General features: G+C 43.8%; 1 protein-coding gene across 2 annotated transcripts in view; it reads left to right on the top strand.

Moving 5' to 3' along the window:
• Positions 1 to 168: 168 nt before the first annotated feature.
• Positions 169 to 19,902, top strand: part of cdh6 (cadherin 6) — a 58,193-nt gene continuing 38,459 nt past the window's right edge. For both annotated transcript variants that reach the window (XM_026150349.2, XM_026150347.2), the window contains exons 1-4: positions 169 to 320; positions 7,114 to 7,454; positions 17,662 to 17,956; positions 18,031 to 18,150. In XM_026150349.2, coding sequence (XP_026006134.2) covers positions 7,233 to 7,454; positions 17,662 to 17,956; positions 18,031 to 18,150 — 637 coding nt within the window. In that variant the 5' untranslated portion in view covers positions 169 to 320; positions 7,114 to 7,232. The remainder of the gene's footprint in view (positions 321 to 7,113; positions 7,455 to 17,661; positions 17,957 to 18,030; positions 18,151 to 19,902) is intronic.

Raw genomic sequence — 19,902 nt, 5'->3', positions numbered from 1 at the left:
CAGTAATGCCGTCCTTCAAGCTGTGAGTCTTCTTATTAACACAGATTTGACAGATTTGTTGTAACAATGCGGTAAACCGGGCCGTGAAATTACGGCTGGATGAAATGGTTTTCTGCTGCTTGGTTAACTCATGTTCATGTGCACGTGAGCGTACACACGCGGGACTGTAATGACCAATCAGCAGATATTGTAAACCCTCAGTTTGCTGAGCTGATGAGTGGGGTTGGTAGAGCCTCCACGCAGAGAGACGCTGCACACGCGGGGAACAGCACTCCGTTTCCGTTACAGTCACTGTCCTTCTGAACGCTCCGCACACAGCGGTAAGTGCCACCGGGTCTTTTTGCAACAGGTTGAGACAACACGGAAAGCTGAGGTGTTCGTGTCTATTTGAACACTTTGAGTTTGGTGTTTTTTCCACAGCAGGCTGAGCGTGGACCCTTTACAAGCTGGCAGAAGATGCGTGATTTAATTTGGGCTTTAGCCGCGAGCAGCAGGCACGCGCGCGCTCCGTTTGGCTGTTTGGTAACAGTGACGATAAATTCTGACCGTAAACATCAGCAGCTTTTATTTCGTCTGTTTGAATAAACACCAACAAAACGCGTTTGTTTCATATATTCTCCGCTTTATTCCTGTGGACTCTGTGTCCACGCTAGACCACAGATTTCATATCTAATTTAAAAAACCTTTAAAAAAATCATCTTGAATTGTTAGACTAATAGGATTAAACAGGTGTGGGTCACAGACCAGCGCAGTGGTAAACCCGACAGGTACAGTGAAATAAAAGAAGATGCTTCTGACATTGTTCTTTACGGTTCTGGAAGTTTGTTTAAGAATTGGTTTTCTGCTTCTTCATCTATAAGATGTTATTATCTATGTTAATGTGTGCTGAACTTTATGTTTAGTGACTGTGAACTTAGAAGTATAATATGTATATTATATATTATACCATATATAATCTCTGAAAGACACTACAACGTTAATGATGTAGCGTTAGTCGTTGTTTCGGTCATTGTGGTTTCTCAGGGCAGAAACTCCTACACAGACTGTAGCAGAGTCTCTATCACTACTTCCTCTGATAAAGTTCGGATCTAATTACAGTAGTTGGATTATCCCGCTCACTGAATACAATATTATTCCTTTGCTAATTTGCTGTGGATGTTTGTGTTACTAACCTCTCAGATGCATCCATCAGAGCACGAATGAGTGTGGACGTTATATCAAAAGCACTTGGAAAAAGAAAGTGCTTGTTTAATTGGGTGAATGAGGCAAGTTGTATAGATTAGAAAAGCACTATATAAGATCCAGTCCATCAGCGTTTGGACAGAAGACAATGCTAAATGTGCGTGTTTTCTCAGACTGAACATGTTGCCAGGTTTGGGTCACACAGTGGTATTTAATGATCGAGTAGATCAAAAATCATCTTGATCAGCCCTTTTCGATATAGAGCGCGTGTTTCTATGCTCCCAAGCTGATTCATTGACTCAGCGTCTTCAGTGTATTCAGTGTGAATGTGTTTGTTGTACAAGACCTCGAGAACAGTTGGCTCCAGAGAACTCTGGAACAGCAGCTTCTAACACACTGCAGAGAGCATTCAGAACAGTTTTACTCTGACAGGTTTTCAGGTGCATCTGTCAGGACGAGAGCTGGTAAACTGTTGTTTGAAGACAACATCAGCTTTCTTCTTGGCTTGCTTGACAGCTCCTCCAATTACAGCTCTCTGGGTGTAGTATGCTGCGTTTGCAAATACTGCTGCTCATCAAAGCCAGATTAGAGAGAATAAAAAAGGATGCTGCTCTCTGTCCTTTACGGATGTGAAAATAGGATTTGAATCAGGTACAGCTCCTCAATGAAATTCTGTGTTGTACTGTCATTTTACACAACCTCCTGAATATAACAGCAGAATACCACAACCGTTTTGTAACAAGAAAAGCTTGTCCTCTTGACCTCTGGTTTGGCATCTTGGGGAGATGTGAGCAAGCTGTTCAGCCTACCTCTGTCATATCATGTGGTAATAATGTTAGCAACAGTTCACCGGGAAGAGCCTTGAATAAACCTTCAACGATAAAAAAAAAACAGGTTTCACTTCAGCTCTTTCTATGTTATAACCTTGCTCTTCTCTGCAGCTGGCACAAGCAAGAGTGGCCCACGGACTGGTTGTACCTCATACTTTCTACATTGCCTTGCAACATAGCTATCTACACCATAAATCCCACGTTGGTACCAGGAGAGACTTGAAATTTATGATTTTCAGGGGTTTTATCGTTAACTCGGTTTCCCTGGGTCTTTTCCCATGTTGTAGTTGTGCGTCTTATTTTGAAAGAAATATTTATGCGTTACCATAGCGACCAGAGGGCATTAAGGGGCAGAGAGGAGGATGTTACTGTCAATGTTGTTGGTGCATTTCAGGAGGACGCTGCTAATAAAATTACACAATTACACAGTGAATTTATTATTATATTTACAAAATACCACAGTTTTTGTCTCATTCGTATCATTTTATTTTGTTGTGTTTATCCGCCACACCTTAAAGGCTGGTCCGTGAAAATATTGTCTGACATTACACCGATCTGTGGCACAAAAAAGGATGGAGACCGCTGATTTATCTGATAACCGTAACTATAGCCCTAACTATATGCTTTAGCAAAAAGGAACGTTTGAAGCCTAATCTTGAAAGTAGAGATAGTGTCTGTCTCCTGAATCCAAACTGGAAGCTGGTTCCACAGAAGAGGGGCCTGAAAACTGGGGCAGTGACCTCCAGTACTGGGTGAGTGGCTCCAGCAGATCCCAGGAACAACATCTGAGATATCTCTCCAGAAGAGTGCAGACCTAGGAACAATACTGCCAGAACCCTCAGGACCCGAGCTTGAAGGAGCCCTCCCCCCACCCAAAAAACACCCTGCATGGTTCCATGAGGATTGGAATTCTGGGAGTTCTTGTCTAGTTTCCTCATAACCGTACCTAGTTCTGATGTTTAAACTGAATGGATGGATTAACTCATAGAAAAAAGTTCCCCTTAAAAATCTGTCAATCAAGAGTCTAAATTCAAGGTGCATATATGGTTTATTCATACTTCATACTCTCAAGGACAGTTTTTTTTTTTTTTTTTGTGTGTGTGTGTGTGTGTGTGTGTGTGTGTGTGTGTGTGTGTGTGTGTGTGTGTGTGTGTGTGTGTGTGTGTGTGTGTGTGTGTGACCCACGTTGTGAGCCTGGTTGACGTTTGATTTGTATGGACTTTGTCATTTAAAGGTTTGACTAATATCTCGATGAAGTCTCTGTAGCGGACACTTTTCCAATAAGCTCTTCACCTACCACTGTGTAAGTGAGAGAAGATTCAGTGTGTAGGGCCGTTCACGTGGCTTTGCTGGCTGTACTGCGACCTGTCCTTCCTTGTGTGTGTGTGTGTGTGTGTGTGGGGGGGGGGGGGGGGGGGTTACTCTATAAATTCGTACTGTATGTTTGTGTTGTGCTCTGTGCGTTTATTATATTTTCTCCCCCATCCCTTCCCCCCCCCTGCCTGTCAGCTCAGACTTAGTCATGCAACATATACAATGTTATAACTGAAATAACACAAATGGAAATGAATAAATAAACAGGTAAAAGAAACACACGAAGAAGAGGAGCCTGCAAAGAATTTATAGACTCATCCTGGAGAAGCAAACAGTCATAATTCTGATTGCAAAAGCTTCCAGACAGGACAGAGAAGATCCTGTAATGTACTGCAGGTGTTACTGCAGGTCTTTTGTTGTACTAGTAATATATGCTGCCAGTTATCATCTGTAGAAAGAATTAAGAAAAAATTGTTATTGGGGGGTAACAAAAAAATTCCCGTTGGTGCTTGTCTAATTAAAAACCAAAGTGTTTATTTGAAGTCTGCTTTTAGGAGGATGTTGGCTGCTTGTTTCTGCAGTATGTGAGTAATAGTGGGCAGGAAGGCTCCACTAGCTCCTCCTCTTGTAATCTGAATGCAATTTCTTTATTATTTGTCTCCTTTTATAGCACTCACTTTCTGCACTGGCATTTGTGTATTTAAGCCCTGTGACATGATGTTTCTCCAGCACTAACCTGTCTGTTTCAAAGCTCCTCTGGATGAAAGAGGAAGCACATTCCAGTGTAACTGTTACTTTGATCATCACACACAGTTAAGCTGCTATTCACTAACAGTTACTTTAATCACTTAGATGCAGGCTTCTTCATCATCTCTTGATTTGGAATATCCAGATTGAGATGAGATTATGTGTGGTAAGCTGTGAATTTGTAACTTTTCTCTTTTAGTCAAGAAGCAATGAAGATATTAGAAGAAGAATAAAGTCATAGATGGTTGTTGGTTAGTTTGACTTCGATGTTTGCACATGCGCCGTACCCCTCGGTGACTGGTACACACTCCTACATACACTAGAATAGTTAGACAATGGGCAAATCCATTTGAGCGGTAAAACCTGAGAGCTCCAGGTTTCTTCACTGTGTAATAATGGCTGATGTCCAGTCAGAATCAATGAGTCTGTGTGTGTTCTCCACCAGGCTCAATTCAGGCTTATTCATATAGTAGCAACCTAATAGGACAAATGGAGGCTGCATTAGGCAGAGGACGTCAGAGAGAGGGCAACAGTGACCAGGACATTTAAAAGTTAATGACTTAATGCTGAATTTGTTCAGTTCAGCGGTGTCGTCTCAAAGCATTTTCAGTGTGCAGGAAAGGAAAACATTTTTACCTGACACGACTCTGTTCAACTGTATCAACACTGAGTTATTACAATAGCTGATAACTAGTCTTGCTTGTCAGGGCTGCACTCTAGTGCTGAACACAAGAACTGATGTGGTTACATTATCATCCAAATTAAGCTCTGCAAGGCCAACGCACAACACCAGTGATTCATGGATTAGTCCGATGACGATCGGTCTGATGGGGCCTGATAAATGATAAAAGCACGTTTCCTTTCAGTGGACTATTTTCTGTGTAAGCGTTCCTTCTAGATCCTTCAACGTGATCGTCATGGTCCTGAGTCTGAGGACTCGGTGTTTTGTGTTTCTTTATATTCTTCTATATTCTTGTTTATTCTGCCTGTGTTCCCTCTGTCTGTCCATGGTGTCACTGTGTCTGCTCGTGAGTCTGCCTGCCAAGTTCAGTGTCCGTTCTGGTTCTCTGTGTCTGTTAGTTTCCTGTTTTATTCTGAAAGTTCATGTCTCATGTCAATGTGTTCAGTTTTACCTTTCTCCTGTCTTGTTAGCCTAATTTCTCCCAGCTGTGTCTCCCTCCTGTTGCCCATTCCCTGATTACTCCCCTGTGTATTTAAGCCCTGTGTTTTCCTGTGCTCCCTGTTGCGTCGTACCCGCAACTTGCTGTGTGTTCATGATTTCCAGTCCTCCTGCACCTCAGTTTAGAGTTTTGTTTGCTTTTGTGAGTTTTATTTTGTGTTGAAGTTTTGTTCCAGCAATAAAGCTGCATTTTCAGTTGAAACCTCGTTTCCTAAGAGTCCTGCATTTTGGGTCCACCACTCCTGCCTGCCTGCCACACAGCCAACCATGACAATGAGTGCGCATGGCTTTATCAAATCAGTTTTTAAGTGTACAAAATACTACAGCCCTATCAAAAGTGAAGTAAAATATACTATTTATATTAAAACATATGAGTGTGCATATTCAGTATGTTTTTCAGCATCAGGCCAACAGTTGCAGATTGCTTACATAGATCCACATCAGTGTGTTTGCTGTGCATAAGAGCAGGTCTGTGTCTGCTGCAGTCTTTTCATGCTCCGGGGAAAGAATGGACTTATTATGTAACCAAAAACTTGGTCGTTTGAACAGGAGTTTGTCTTTTTGGACCATTCACTTTGTTTTCAAATATTTAGATCAGGTATCAGAACGACTCAGATTTGGGGGAAAAACATGGGATTAAAATATTTCACTAAGAATTCCTTCCACCTCGTGACATCCTCAGGTGAAGTCAGCAGCACTCCACACACACTATACACAGTGTGGGTAGAGCACCACCTTCCCCTATTAAGTTGCTTGACACTTTACCAGAATCCCTTCGAGGCGGTTTGAAAGGGGTTTTCCATGGCCTCTCCAAACTCCTCCCACACCCGAGTTTCTAATTCAGTCGCTGGCCAAGACACATTCTGCTTGGCCTGCCCGTACCTATTGGCTGCTTCCAAAATCCCACGGGCTAAGCCCAAGAGGACTCCTCCTTCAGCCTGATGGCTCCTTGTAACCACGGTACCTGCCGTGGTGGTGACCCCACCACCAACAAACCACCTTTCTTTACCTGGAGAGGGCACTTTACCCTTAACTGACCAAGAACCTCGGCGGCTTCGCACTCTGCTGCTGATCACCCCAGTGCAAGCTCGACGTTATTGTAGTTTTGGTAGCTTCATCAGACATGATGAGTTGATTTTGGCTGTACAAATAATGAACAGAGTTGGTGAAATAGGAAAACCTTGGTGAAGTCCCACACCTACCAACAATGATTTTGACGGTTGTACAAGGAGCAGTGAGCTAAATATCCCACACTCCCAAAGCAAACCGAATGCTGTAAAATTCAGTTAAATGGGCTGATTTTTGATTGATTCATTTCAATTTCAAATAGTTAAAGTGCTGTGCAAAGGTCTTGAGCCACCTCTCAGGTCAAATGTAAGGATAGGTTATAAGGCTTTTTGTCAATTTAAACCAATAATTAGACCTGAGCATCCTGTTTACAGACAGAAGTTATTTTCAGATGAAGCACTAATTTCACACTTAGTGTTGTCACTGCACAGATCACCTGCTGGAAGTGAAAGCTTGGAAAGAAAAACACAATATGTGACTAAGAACTGTGTTTTTGCCATAACTAAGGCTTATGGGTGTACAGGCATTGAGCAGAGTACCGTGTGACCTCAGCATTTTCCCTGCGTAGTGAATGAGAGTGCAGTGCATGCTGGAATAACAGGAACTCTGCTTTCACGCCTATGTTTGAAAATGTTAGCTGCAGACAGCGTTTGTTTCTGTTGTTTCTGCTCGTCTAACAAAATCCTGCACTCCCACATCGGGCCGTAAAGTGCCAAGAAGTTGATGAACTGCCCTCAGGATGAATGTTATTAAATGCAGAATTGACATTTGTTTGTATTTACTTATTTACAGATCCTTTCCACTGTCAGTCAAAAACTGGAAGGACTATGACAGATAGACCCATCTGCCAGTTTGGAGTGAGCCAGCTGGGAAGATAGAACATTTGTGACTTCTACATCTCCATCACAAAGATGAGGAATATTATCCTGGGCATTGTTTGTCTCTGTATTTGCCTGACCCTTGATGATGCACTGGCTTTAAATGGACGGAGGACACACATAGCAGATGGAGAGGGAATAGAAGCAGCCATCAGAGGAGAGAAGTTGCTGAAACGAGTGAGGCGAGGCTGGATGTGGAACCAGTTTTTCCTGCAGGAGGAGTATACAGGCTCTGACTACCAGTATATTGGCAAGGTAAGATCTGTGCTTCCGTTAAGGTACACTCAGGATGACATATTCCCAAATTAAATGAAATTCTCTTAATTAGCAGAAAGCATAATGATTTACCACAGCTGATCACAGTGCAGTATCAGGGATACTGTACCAACTGTGTTGTTTCTTATTGTTGTTCTGGGTTCTCAGTAATGACACTGTTACTTGAAGAGAAGGTATTTTATCGAACTGTAGTTCACATGTGTCACCTCGCCTCTGTCAGTGCGTCTTCCTTTTTTAAAACAATAACATTAAATAACATAGCTACTTTCACAAACCTAAATAGTCTCTTGTTTTTCTTACTTGTTAAACCAGGATTTGTCAATTTAATGTTAACAGCACAACTAGTTTTCAACAATCATGGTCAGTTCAACACTAGTAACCAAACATAGTGAAACTTACATAGATACTATGACATCATCTTCCAAACAGCATGCCAACACATTACATCTGGTCGATCATAGGTGGCTTCACTTGTCTTACAGATCTTCTCAGTGTTTGTTCTTGTGTATGTCTAGGTGTTTCAGGTGATAGTGTCTCATGTGTGTGTTGGGGTTGTTCAGCAGCCTCCAACCTCTGCTCCACTACTACTGGTCCCTTAAGAAGATCTCGGCGATTTCTTCTCAGCATAGCTCCATCTTCTGTCTGAATGATGTATGATCGTGGTTGATCTTCCTTTAGAACTGTCGCTTTCTGTGCCATGTGTTGGATTTGTCTTTGAGTCTCACTTGATCCCCAGCATGCAGTTCAGGTAAGTTCTTAGTTCCTCTGTCATAATAGAACTTCTGCTTTGCTTTCTGTTGCTCCTTGAACTTCTTCACGCTGTTTCCCTCCTTTGTTTTAAGCAGATTATCCTGAATGGGCAGGTTTGATCTCAGGCGTCGTCCCATAAGAAGCTGTGCTGGTGACATACCACACTCAAGTGGCGTTGTGTTGTATACTAGCAGGCTTTTGTCTGTGAACACTTCACTTGACACACCATGTCGTGCAAATACGGCTTTCATCGAAGTGATTACAGCCTCTGCTGTTGTCGTTTGCAGTCTACATACTTGTGGATACAAAGAGTAGCAGTCTGTGACCACAATATAGTCCTTTCCTCCAGACACAAAGAGGTCAGCCCCCACTTTCTGATATGGTCGGTCTGGCACTGGGTGTGGCTTTAGTGGCTCGGCAGGATTTCTTGCTTGATATGTCAGACATGTTGAACAGTTCGACACTTCATTTGTCACATCCTGATTAATCCGTGGCCAGTACATCACCTCACGTGCTCTCCTTTTACATTTTTCCATGCCTAGATGCCCTGCGTGTATCTTTTTGAGCATCTCTCCTCGCAGGCTCTTTGGGATGACAATTTTACTTCCCTTGAACATCACATCATCCACTACAGACAGTTCTGCTCTGCAGTTCCAATACTCTTGAATAACAGGTGAGCAGTGTTGCTTACAGCTGGGACATCCATCTATGATGGTTTTGCGCAGTGCTTGTAATGATCCATCTTTGCTTGTCTCCGTTCTGATGAGCTCCATCTTCCCTTCTGCAACAGGAAGTGCACTTGCGACCATGCTCACATATGCTCTTGCATCATCCATCTTGGTGTTTGCTGGCTCATTCGGATCAACAGCTCGGGATAATGTGTCAGCTGTGTACATCAGCTTGCCAGGTGTGTACATCACGTTAAGCGTGTAACGTTGCAGCCGGATCATCATTTTTTGGATTCTCAGTGGACAGTCATTTAGTGGTTTTTGGAACAATGCTATCAGTGGCTTGTGGTCAGTTTCAACGCTGATGGCCTGCCCAGACACAAACTGGTGAAATCTCTCACAGGCGTATGTTATGCTGAGCAATCTGTGCATATCTTGTCTTTGCGTCTGTCATGGATCGCGATGCATATGCAACAGGCTGCCACTCATCATACTTCTGCAGAAGAACAGCTCCAAGCCCACTCTGTGATGCATCTGATGAGATCTTAATAGGTCTCATTGGATCATAAAACTTCAGAACTGGTTCTTTTGTAAGCCGCTTTTTCAAGGCACGCCATGCTTTCTCGTGTTCATGATTCCACTCCCATTCGATTCTCCTTTCAGTTAGCTGTCTCAGTTTCTGAGAGATTGGGTACGAATTTTCCCATGTAGTTTATCATGCCATTAAATCTCTGCACATCTTTCTTGCATTGCGGCCTCTGCATGTTTTCAATTGCAGACACCTTTTGAGGATCTGATCTGATGCCTTCACTGCTCAGGATATCTCCAACGAATGTCAGTTCCTTCGCCCCAAGCTGACATTTCTCTTTGTTCAGCTTCAGATTGGCTTTTCTGGTTGCTTCAAGAATATTTCTCAGTCTCATGTCATGTTCAGCTTTTGTGCTTCCCCACACAATGATGTCATCCATCGACGCATCGACTCCTTCTAGGTGCTTATAGATCATGTGTATTGTCTTGTGATACACCTCAGGTGCTGAAGCAATGCCGAATGGCAGTCGCCGTAATCTGTTGCTGCCAAATGGGCTGTTGAACGTGCACAGTTTTGAACTTGCTTTGTCCAGCTTCAGTTGCCAAAATCCTGATGAAGTGTCTAGTTATTTGTCTGGTTATTTTTGTTACAGTTATTGCATCTCTTCCCATATGCTGGACATTTTTTAGGAGGATGTTGCAGTCCGCAGTGACCACAAGTCTTTTCTTTTCTGTCCCTGTTTGCTGGCTTTAATTGCATTTTTATTTCAGCAGCAGCACTCTCCTTATTGACTCTGTGTGTGTTCTTATTGACAGCATCCACTCTGCAGCTGTCACTAAGCAGTTCTTTAGCTTGTGCCCTCACTGTTTCAGCTGCTCTGCACAGTGTTAATGCTTTTTCCAGGTCAAGATTTTCCTCTCTCAGTAGCCTCTCTCTCAGACCGTTGTCTGGAGTCCCGCACACAAGTCTGTGTTTTATCAAAGAGTCTGTCAGTCCTCCAAATTCGCATGTTTTACTCCTGTTCTGCATCTCTGTGACATACTGATCTATTGTCTCCCCTGTCTTCTGTACACATGTGAAGAATCTGTGCCTCTCAAATGTCACATTTCGAGCAGATCCCTCAGTTCTGCTATATTTTAGTCCGCTACCTTTCTTCAAGTCCATCTTCTGACACCATGTCTTGTTTCTTTATGTTGTTGTGGGTTCTCAATAATGACACCGTTACTTGAAGAGAAGGTATTTTATCGAACTGTGGTTCACATATAAACAAACTTCACATCACAGTCCGCTCAGAGGTAACTCACTCTAGCTCTCTAGCTCCCCCTATAGTCTGGGTGTATTAACAACATAAAACCTGATACTAAGCAAATATGGATTTGCTGTTATCATTACGCCAACAGCTTTCATTTAAAATGTACTCACAGACTGACGATTGTTGGGCTCAGTTTCCAACTACATGGAATCTGTGCAAGGAAGTTTTAGTTTTAGTGAAGGGAGATTGGTGAAACTGAAGGCCTGTCTGGCGTTTGGTTGTGCTGTCCCTGGCGTTGCCTGTCGCGCCCCTTTTCCCTGGCATCTTCGTAGGCCGTCCTATGAGTGTCTGGTGCCACTCGCTGGCTCTGGGCTGTTCCCGCCCGGCCGCTCCCTGCCTCCCTGTCCACGGCGGCGCGGAGTGAGTATGCAAAACCTGCGTTACGTTGCGCGAGCTTCAAAGTCTAGTGACTATTCAACTCCGGCCAAATTTGGCCTGGTAAACGCCAGATCGGTATCGAATAAGACTTTTATCCAATATTTTATCCAATATTTTTTGTCACACTACTTGGACTTTCTCTGCTTAACTGAGACGCGGATAACTGTTGCTGATTCCAGCGCCTTTGCAGAACTTTTGCCTTCGGACTGCTGCTATTTTAATGTCCCACGCAGATCTGGTCGAGGTGGAGGAGTAGCTACTATCTTCAGAGATCGCTACAAGTGCAAGCAGGTTTCATTGGAATTTTATTTTTCCAGTTTTGAACTGTTACTGTTTGAAATAGCCTGTTCTCCCCCTGTATGGTGCACAATAATATACAGGGCCCCAAAATACAGTAAAGACTTTATAAAGGAATTTGCTGCATTTCTAACTGAAGTCACGATAAAATATGACTCCTTTCTTATTGTCGGGGATTTCAATATTCATGTGTGCTGTCCAGATAAGCCCATGGTTAAAGACTTTTTGAATCTTACTGATTCTTTTAATTTACCGTATTTCCCGGACTACAAAGCGCACCTGAATATTAGCCGCACAAGCTAAAATCAGGGGAAAATCCTGTTTTGTACATACATTAGCCGCACCTGACCAAAAGCCGCAGGTGTTTCAATGTTGACTTATCATATGTAAGAGAATATGCACAAAGGGAATTGTCAGGAAAGAGATGGCTGTTTGGAGACATCACTTTTATTAATATTTTGAAAAACAAGTTATGGGTACATATTTGCACATGTAGTACATAACAGTAACCTACAGCACACCAGAACAATAGATCCGGACTACCTTTTAGGCTCAGGTGCAGTGACACGGCTTTAACAAGAAGAAAAGTCAGTCATTCACCATCTTTCTCTTCTTCCTGCGCTCTAAAACCACCAAAGTCCTCTCCTCCAGTGTCGGATACAAACAGGCTCAGGATGGCTTCGTCATCCACTCTCAGCTTCTCTCCTTCGTTGTCACTTTCAAAACCAAAGAAATCCTCGTTGTCAGTGTCAGAGTCGAACACCCTCTGAAGGGCCGTGGCGGTGTCCTCCTCTCCATCATGCAGCAGTCCAGCCCTTCAAAATCCGTTGGTGATCGTGGATGTTTTCACACTTTTCCACGCTGTCAGAATCCACCGGTGGAGTTGGGCATAACTTGCTTTTCGCAAGTTTATCGCCGCTCATCATCCACGCTTCCCGCTGAACGCGTACCGCTACTTTGAAGTTTGTTTTTCGAGCTACTTCGTACGGCACTACGTTGCCTGGCGGACGGACATGTGACTAACATACCACTCTTGAACCCCGATCCTTCCGCCAGGCAACGTAGTGCCGTACAACAGCAGAACAAACAAAACAAATCCTCTTACGATATGACAAAAATCATGGACAATCCATAGAAAAGCCGCACCTGACTAAAAGCCGCAGGGTTCAAAGCTTGTGCAAAAAGTAGCGGCTTATAGCCCGACAATTACGGTACATATGTAGTCCATGGTTAAAGACTTTTTGAATCTTACTGATTCTTTTAATTTAGTTCGATGTGTGTCTGCACCCACGCAACAGTGTGGCCACACTCTCGATCTGGTTTTAGCCCACTCATTGCCTGTTTTTAATCTGAAAGTCTCCGATCCTGTTTTCTCTGATCATATGCCGCTTCTGTTTGACATTTCTTTATCTAGAAATGAATTCAGGGAGCTTGTCCCTGCAAAGACATCTCGTTTGTTAAATTCTTCCACGGCAGCACGGTTCTCCACCTACTATAATCAGTTCTCCATTCCTGAGACACTCCAATACGTAGAGGAACTCAGTTTTTGGTTTCATACCACTTGTCAGACTGTCTTGGATATTGTCGCCCCTGTAAAAATTAAGCATCCTAAGACAAAGCTTGAACCCTGGTTGAACGATGAAACCCGTGCTGCGAGGCGCGAATGTCGTAGGGCTGAGCGGAGATGGAAAGAACATAACTTACAGGTCTCTTTACAAAGTTTAAGAGAGTGCTGGGCCTTATATCAGCTTACAATAAAAGAAGCAAAGCGGAAACACTTTGCAAACATTATTATGGTGAATTATCAGAAACCACACATATTGTTTAAGTCAATTGAGACTATTTTAAGCTCTCCCTCTGCTCTTAGTTTTGAGCCTTCACTTGAAATGTGTGAAAGGTTTCTGCACTTCTTTATAAACAAGGTAGCCTCGGCTAGGGCGCAGATTATTTTGCCCACATCTGACCCCTCTGATCTTCCAGTTTGCTCAGCTGTCTTTCAACAGTTTGAGTCGGTTACTCTTGCTCAGCTACAGGAGGTGGTGGATCATTTAAAGCCTGTAGGCTCACCTTATGATCCTATCCCTCCCCTTTTTCTGAAAGAAGTTTTTTCTACCATAGGTCCAACTATTTTAACCATTTTAAATAGCAGCCTTACTTCAGGTGTGGTTCCAAAGAATTTCAAAGATGCAATTGTGCAACCACTTCTTAAGAAACCTGGGCTAGATACAAACGCTGTTGAGAACTTTAGATCAATATCTAAGCTACCCTTTTTATCTAAAGTCTTGGAAAAAATTGTATATGACCAATTGATCTCATACTTGAATGCACAAAATGTTCAGGAGATTTTTCAATCTGGTTTTAAAGCAGGCAGCACGGTGGCACGGTGGTCAGCACTGTTGCCGCACAGCAAGAAGGTCCTGAGTTCAATTCCACCATCAGGCCGGGGTCTTTCTGTGTGGAGTTTGCATGTTCTCCCCGTGTTTGCGTGGGTTCTCTCCGGGTACTCCGGCTTCCTCCCACCGTCCAAAGACATGCAGCTTGTGGGGATAGGTTAATTGGAAAATCCAAATTGCCATTAGGAGTGAATGTGAGTGTGAATGGTTGTCTGTCCCTGTGTGTTGGCCCTGCGACAGACTGGCGACCTGTCCAGGGTGTACCCCGCCTCTCGCCCTGGACAGCTGGGATAGGCTCCAGTGCCCCCGCGACCCTGAAAAGGATAAGCGGAAGCGAATTGATGGATGGATGGGTTTTAAAGCAATGCATAGCACTTTTAAGAATTTTTAATGATATATTTTTATCATGTGATTCTGGTGAAAGTGTCATTCTTATTTTACTCGATTTAACTGCTGCATTTGACACTGTAGACCATGAAATTTTAATCTCACGTTTGGAGCAGTGTGTCGGTATAACAGGTGTGGCTCTGAAATGGTTCAGGTCTTACTTAACAAACCGAACCTTTTCAGTTCGCTTAGGAAACTGCCACACAGCTGGATACTGGAATGTCTAGAATTGTACAAGATCAATGGGACCCTAAGAGCTTTCATCAGGAACTCAATGGGGATGTGGCGTACAACACTAGAGGCCAACTCCAAGCCCATAGCACAAGTTACCATCAAGTGCGGGATCTACCAAGGAGATGCTCTGTCCCCACTGCTGTTCTGCATAGGCCTGAACCCCCTCAGTGAGATCATTAACAAGACTGGCTACGGATACCGACTACGGAACGGAGCAGTTGTCAGCCACCTCCTGTACATGGATGACATCAAGCTGTATGCCAAGAGTGAACGAGACATCGATTCACTGATCCACACTACCAGGCTATACAGCAATGACATTGGAATGTCGTTCGGACTGGAGAAGTGTAGTCGGATGGTAACAAAGAGAGGGAAGGTAGTCAGAACTGAGGGGATTGAACTACCAGAAGGCAACATTGCAGACATAGAGGACAGTTAGAAGTACCTGGGGATCCCGCAGGCAAATGGGAACCATGAAGAGGCCGCTAGAAAGGCTGCAACCACCAAGTACCTGCAGAGGGTCAGGCAAGTCCTGAGGAGTCAGCTGAATGGTAAGAACAAGATCCGGGCCATCAACACCTACGCCCTGCCCGTGATCAGGTACCCTGCTGGGGTAATAGGCTGGCCAAAGGAGGAGATAGAAGCCACTGACATAAAGACAAGAAAGCTCCTTACCATGAATGGAGGGTTTCACCCCAAATCCAGCACCCTGAGGCTGTACGCTAAGCGGAAGGAAGGGGGCCGGGGACTGGTGAGTGTCAGCACCACAGTCCAGGATGAGACAACGAACATCCAAGAATACATTGGGAAGATGGCCCCAACTGACCGAGTGCTCAGTGAATACCTCAGGCAACAGAAACCCAAGAAAGAGGAGGGAGACGAGGAACCATCATGGAAGGACAGGCCCCTGCACGGTATGTACCACCGGCAGATAGAGGAGGTGGCTGATATCCAGAAATCCTACCAGTGGCTGGACAAAGCTGGACTGAAAGACAGCACAGAGGCACTAATCATGGCAGCACAAGAACAAGCTCTGAGCACAAGATCCATAGAGGCTGGGGTCTATCACACCAGGCAAGACCCCAGGTGCAGGCTGTGTAAAGATGCCCCAGAGACAATCCAGCACATAACAGCAGGGTGCAAGATGCTAGCAGGCAAGGCATACATGGAATGCCATAACCAAGTGGCCGGCATAGTGTACAGGAACATCTGTGCCGAGTATAACCTAGAAGTCCCGAGGTCAAAATGGGAGATGCCCCCAAGGGTGGTGGAGAATGACCGAGCTAAGATCCTGTGGGACTTCCAGATACAGACGGACAAAATGGTGGTGGCTAACCAACCGGACATAGTGGTGGTAGACAAACAGAAGAAGACGGCCGTAGTGATCGATGTAGCGGTTCCGAATGACAGCAATATCAGGAAGAAGGAACACGAGAAGCTGGAGAAATACCAAGGGCTCAGAGAAGAGCTCGAGAGGATGTGGAGGGTGAAGGTAACGGTGGTCCCCGTGGTAATCGGAGCACTAGGTGCGGTGACTCCCAAGCTAGGCGAGTGGCTCCAGCAGATCCCGGGAACAACATCGGAGATCTCTGTCCAGAAGAGCGCAGTCCTGGGAACAGCTAAGATACTGCAGGACCCTCAAGCTCCCAGGCCTCTGGTAGAGGACCCGAGCTTGAAGGATAAACCGCCCGCAGGGGCGTGCTGGGTGTTTTATATATATACACACACACACATATACATTAAGGACAACCTGGAGAAAGTTTATGCGTACTGGAAGTGCGTCGTTTGGTCAGATGAGATGAAACTAGAGCTTATTGGTCCTACAGATGTTTGGAGAAGGAACCCTAAGAACACACACACTGAAAGGCGGTGATGGGAGTGCTGTGGGGATGCTTCAGTGTGTCTTGAACTGGGAATCTTGTCACAGTGGAAGGATTCATGAAGAAAGAATGATATGTGAAAACAAAGTAAATCACTTTGTCTTCCAACATGACAACAACACAAAACATACATTGCTCCTGGTTAAGAACTACCTCCAGAACACCAAGGTGAGCGTCACTGACAAAGCCCTGAAAGTCTGTGGGGTGAACTGTAGACCGAGGTGAATGTCAGAAGACTTGGAGAACCTTAAAGAAAATTCAGCGGTGGGTGAATGCTTTAAGAAGTAACTTATTACCACATACAGAATCATAATCCATCATTTAGCAGGTGGTTAAACCTCACATAAATATCACCACATATGATCACAGCTGCCTCTCTCTAACACACACTCCCACAGTCATATACTCTTAATCAAAGGCTTCACCCAAACACATGGCCTGAGGCAGTAAAGCAGGAATGGGGGGATGAAAGGTGGACAGCGAGCCACTTCAGCTCAAGAGCTACAAATAAAGATGAGAGGCAAGTGAGAGAGAGGAAAAACAGGAGAGATGGGTTATTGTTGTGGGTAAGAGTGCAAAGGTACTCCTTCAGGCACAACACACTCTTATTTTCAGCTGACTGTCTGCCTTCAGAAGATTCTTGTTTTGCTTCCCGGTGTGGAGTTCACGCTCGGTCTTTCTGCTTTTGCTCTGTTTGCCTTTTGTAAACCTGTCACTGTTACCACCAGACCTTGTTCCTTCATCTGCAGAAATGTTTTTAGAGACTGGATTATGAAAGAGAGTATGTTGAAAAGCTTATATTACGAAAAAAGCAAGCAATAAAAGATTGTAAAAAGCTTTTTCTCAAGGAATCTCCCACCATCTTTGCTTTTGGAGAACTGTCTCATTTAAGTTGAGGGTTTCTTCAGATACCATGTCTCTCTCTTACAATCTCTCCAGTCTCAGTGCTGGTCACATGGTGTGGGCTATTTTCTCACTCTCTGATAGGGTGAGAAACTCTAAACTGCTCACAGGTGATGCTGGCTCTGCAAACAGCTTGACATCCCACCTCAACCCCTGCTTACTTTACCTGCTTAAGGTAAGAAGCTTTCTACCTGTGGGCATAGGTAGAACACTGAAGACAGGATCCTTTGTTCAGCTGTTACTAAATGTATTAAATGATCTTAATAAAGAAAAAAATCACTCAAAATAAAATGTGCTTTCATTATTTTCATTATTTTGTAGATTGGGAATGCAACCTCACCTCAGTGTCCTGAAGTGGAAAGAGTTGACTGTATGAGCAGCTAGTGTCTGTCTGGTATGTTAAATAACTCAACCATCAGTTGACGACTTCTTCACTTGGGTATGTCCACCTGCAGCTCCAGTCAGACCAGGACCATGGCGATGGCTCAGTGAAGTACGTTCTTTCTGGCGAGGGGGCTGGCACCATCTTTGTCATTGATGAGAATAACGGCGATCTGCACGCCACGCGCCGCCTTGATCGAGAGGAGAAGGCCTTTTATGTCCTCAAAGCCACAGTGGTCAACAAGTGGACGGGTCAAAAACTGGAGCCAGAGACCGAGTTCATCATCAAACTCCACGACATCAATGACAACGAACCAAAGTTCAGCAAAGAGGTGTACACTGCCAGTGTTCCTGAGAGGTCTGATATTGGTAAGGACCTCTCTCACTGCACTTTTCTGCTTTTTGTTTTCTCAGTAACAGTCGTGGTAATGCAACTCTTTCAGGTACATCGGTCACCCAGGTGACAGCTACAGATGCTGATGACACAATGTATGGGAACAGTGCCAAACTGGTCTACAGCATCAGTCAAGGACACCCATACTTCTCTGTGGAGCCAAACACTGGTATGTTTGACAGACATCGAGTACTTGATGATACCAGTCGTGACAAAAGCATAACTTTTTGTAAAACGTGTCTTTAGAGAACAAATTATTACATCATATAGTCAGATTCTCAAAACCTTTTGCTGCTTCGTCATGAATCAGAATGATGACTGTATTTCAAGAATTGACTCAAACTGGAAAAGCCGTTGCTGCCTTTACCTTTTTATAGAGCTGATCAATCCACTGCAATTGTTGTCTGGTCCATTCACTGGACCTGCTGCTGCCATAGCCTGCAGCCTCGCTCCTTAGGCTTGAAACCCATTGACATTGGTTAACATTGGCTGCACACCCAGCAATCAGCCTAGTTTCACGATACATTCCTCACCTATGAGACTGGAAACTTAAAGAAGTCCAGTTGCTCCCTGGACTAACATGACCTGGATGACTGAGGCCCTACACAGACATGGAAGGATCATTATCGGCTTCCTGTAGCTCCCCTCGTCTCCAGATTGGTGTGGACTACTCGTACAAAATTAGAACTAAAAGTGCGTAAATGGGTCATTTAAATGGAAAGTAGGAGGAAGTTTGAATTGAAGCAGGACGACTTTTCATAAAATGTCCGTGTGTTCCTTTAACATAGTCTTTAATGCTAAACTAAAAAGGCTAATTGTAGCACATGAAACTGATCTCATGCCTGTGACACGTGAGGGACACATCCCATAATGTCACACTGCTGACGGTGTGTAACCAAAGCCGTGGACTAATTTCACAGGATTTCACTCTTACATGCACATTTTAATGAGGTTCTTGCACGACACTGTAAAGTTTGGTCTGATACAAAGATATAAAATATACACCTATTGTGCAATGTTACTGAGAGGAAAGGCAGATCGGATCGACCTGCTAATTCTTAAAAGGCTCAGAAAGAAATATTTGCAGTGACAGGCACACTATTATGTGAGCATGCAGCTAAAGAACTTCTTAATTAGAGACATTTGTGGTGTATTTCATAATGGGATCAGTAACTTTCACCTGTCTGTAAGTAAGAACTGATAAATGTGAGAAAGCTGATACATTTGCGGGGTTTTACTTTTCAAAGGTAAAGTGCAGTGAGGTGACTGTTGTGATTCAGAGAGATATAAATAGACTATGTGAGTCCTGTCACACTTGCCCCGACTGTCAGATGTGGACTGGCCATTAAAACATTTGGGGATTTGTCTTCTGGGCCTTCTTCACGAGCTCTGACATTATACAAGCTTTACACAGACATGCCACATGTCGTCTTAGCTGTGGACACGAGCTGTGTAAAAAGAGCTGCCATCACAATTAAGATGAGTGAGTGGGTGGGTGCGGGTCATGTCCAAATACTGATACTTTATATCCTCATAAATTCAACATAATGGTTCAAAATCAGTCTTAAGTGACAGAATGTGGAGAATGAAAATGTGCTAAATGTGAAAAAGTCACTAATGAGCAACATGTCTACAGAAGAGTCATCAGAATCATTTTAGTAGAATTATTGGAGCATCAAAACCCACACAACAGGTGCACAGATCAATATTTATGGACAGACTTAGATTTTAGGAACAATGACATATTACATTACTTGTTTAGACCACAATAACAAATAATTTCTGTAAAGTGTTCAGATATAAATGAGTGAAATAACATTTAAACCTGATCTAAGCTGATCAATTTTCTTCTCTGGTTTCCTCATCATTATTTTCCATATCATAATATAAACATGTGCTAACACTCAATAACAGGAATAAA

This window comes from Astatotilapia calliptera, chromosome 18 (genome assembly GCF_964374335.1).
Source record: "Astatotilapia calliptera chromosome 18, fAstCal68.1, whole genome shotgun sequence".
NCBI lineage: Eukaryota > Metazoa > Chordata > Actinopteri > Cichliformes > Cichlidae > Astatotilapia > Astatotilapia calliptera.
This window is presented reverse-complemented; position numbering and strand designations above follow the sequence as displayed.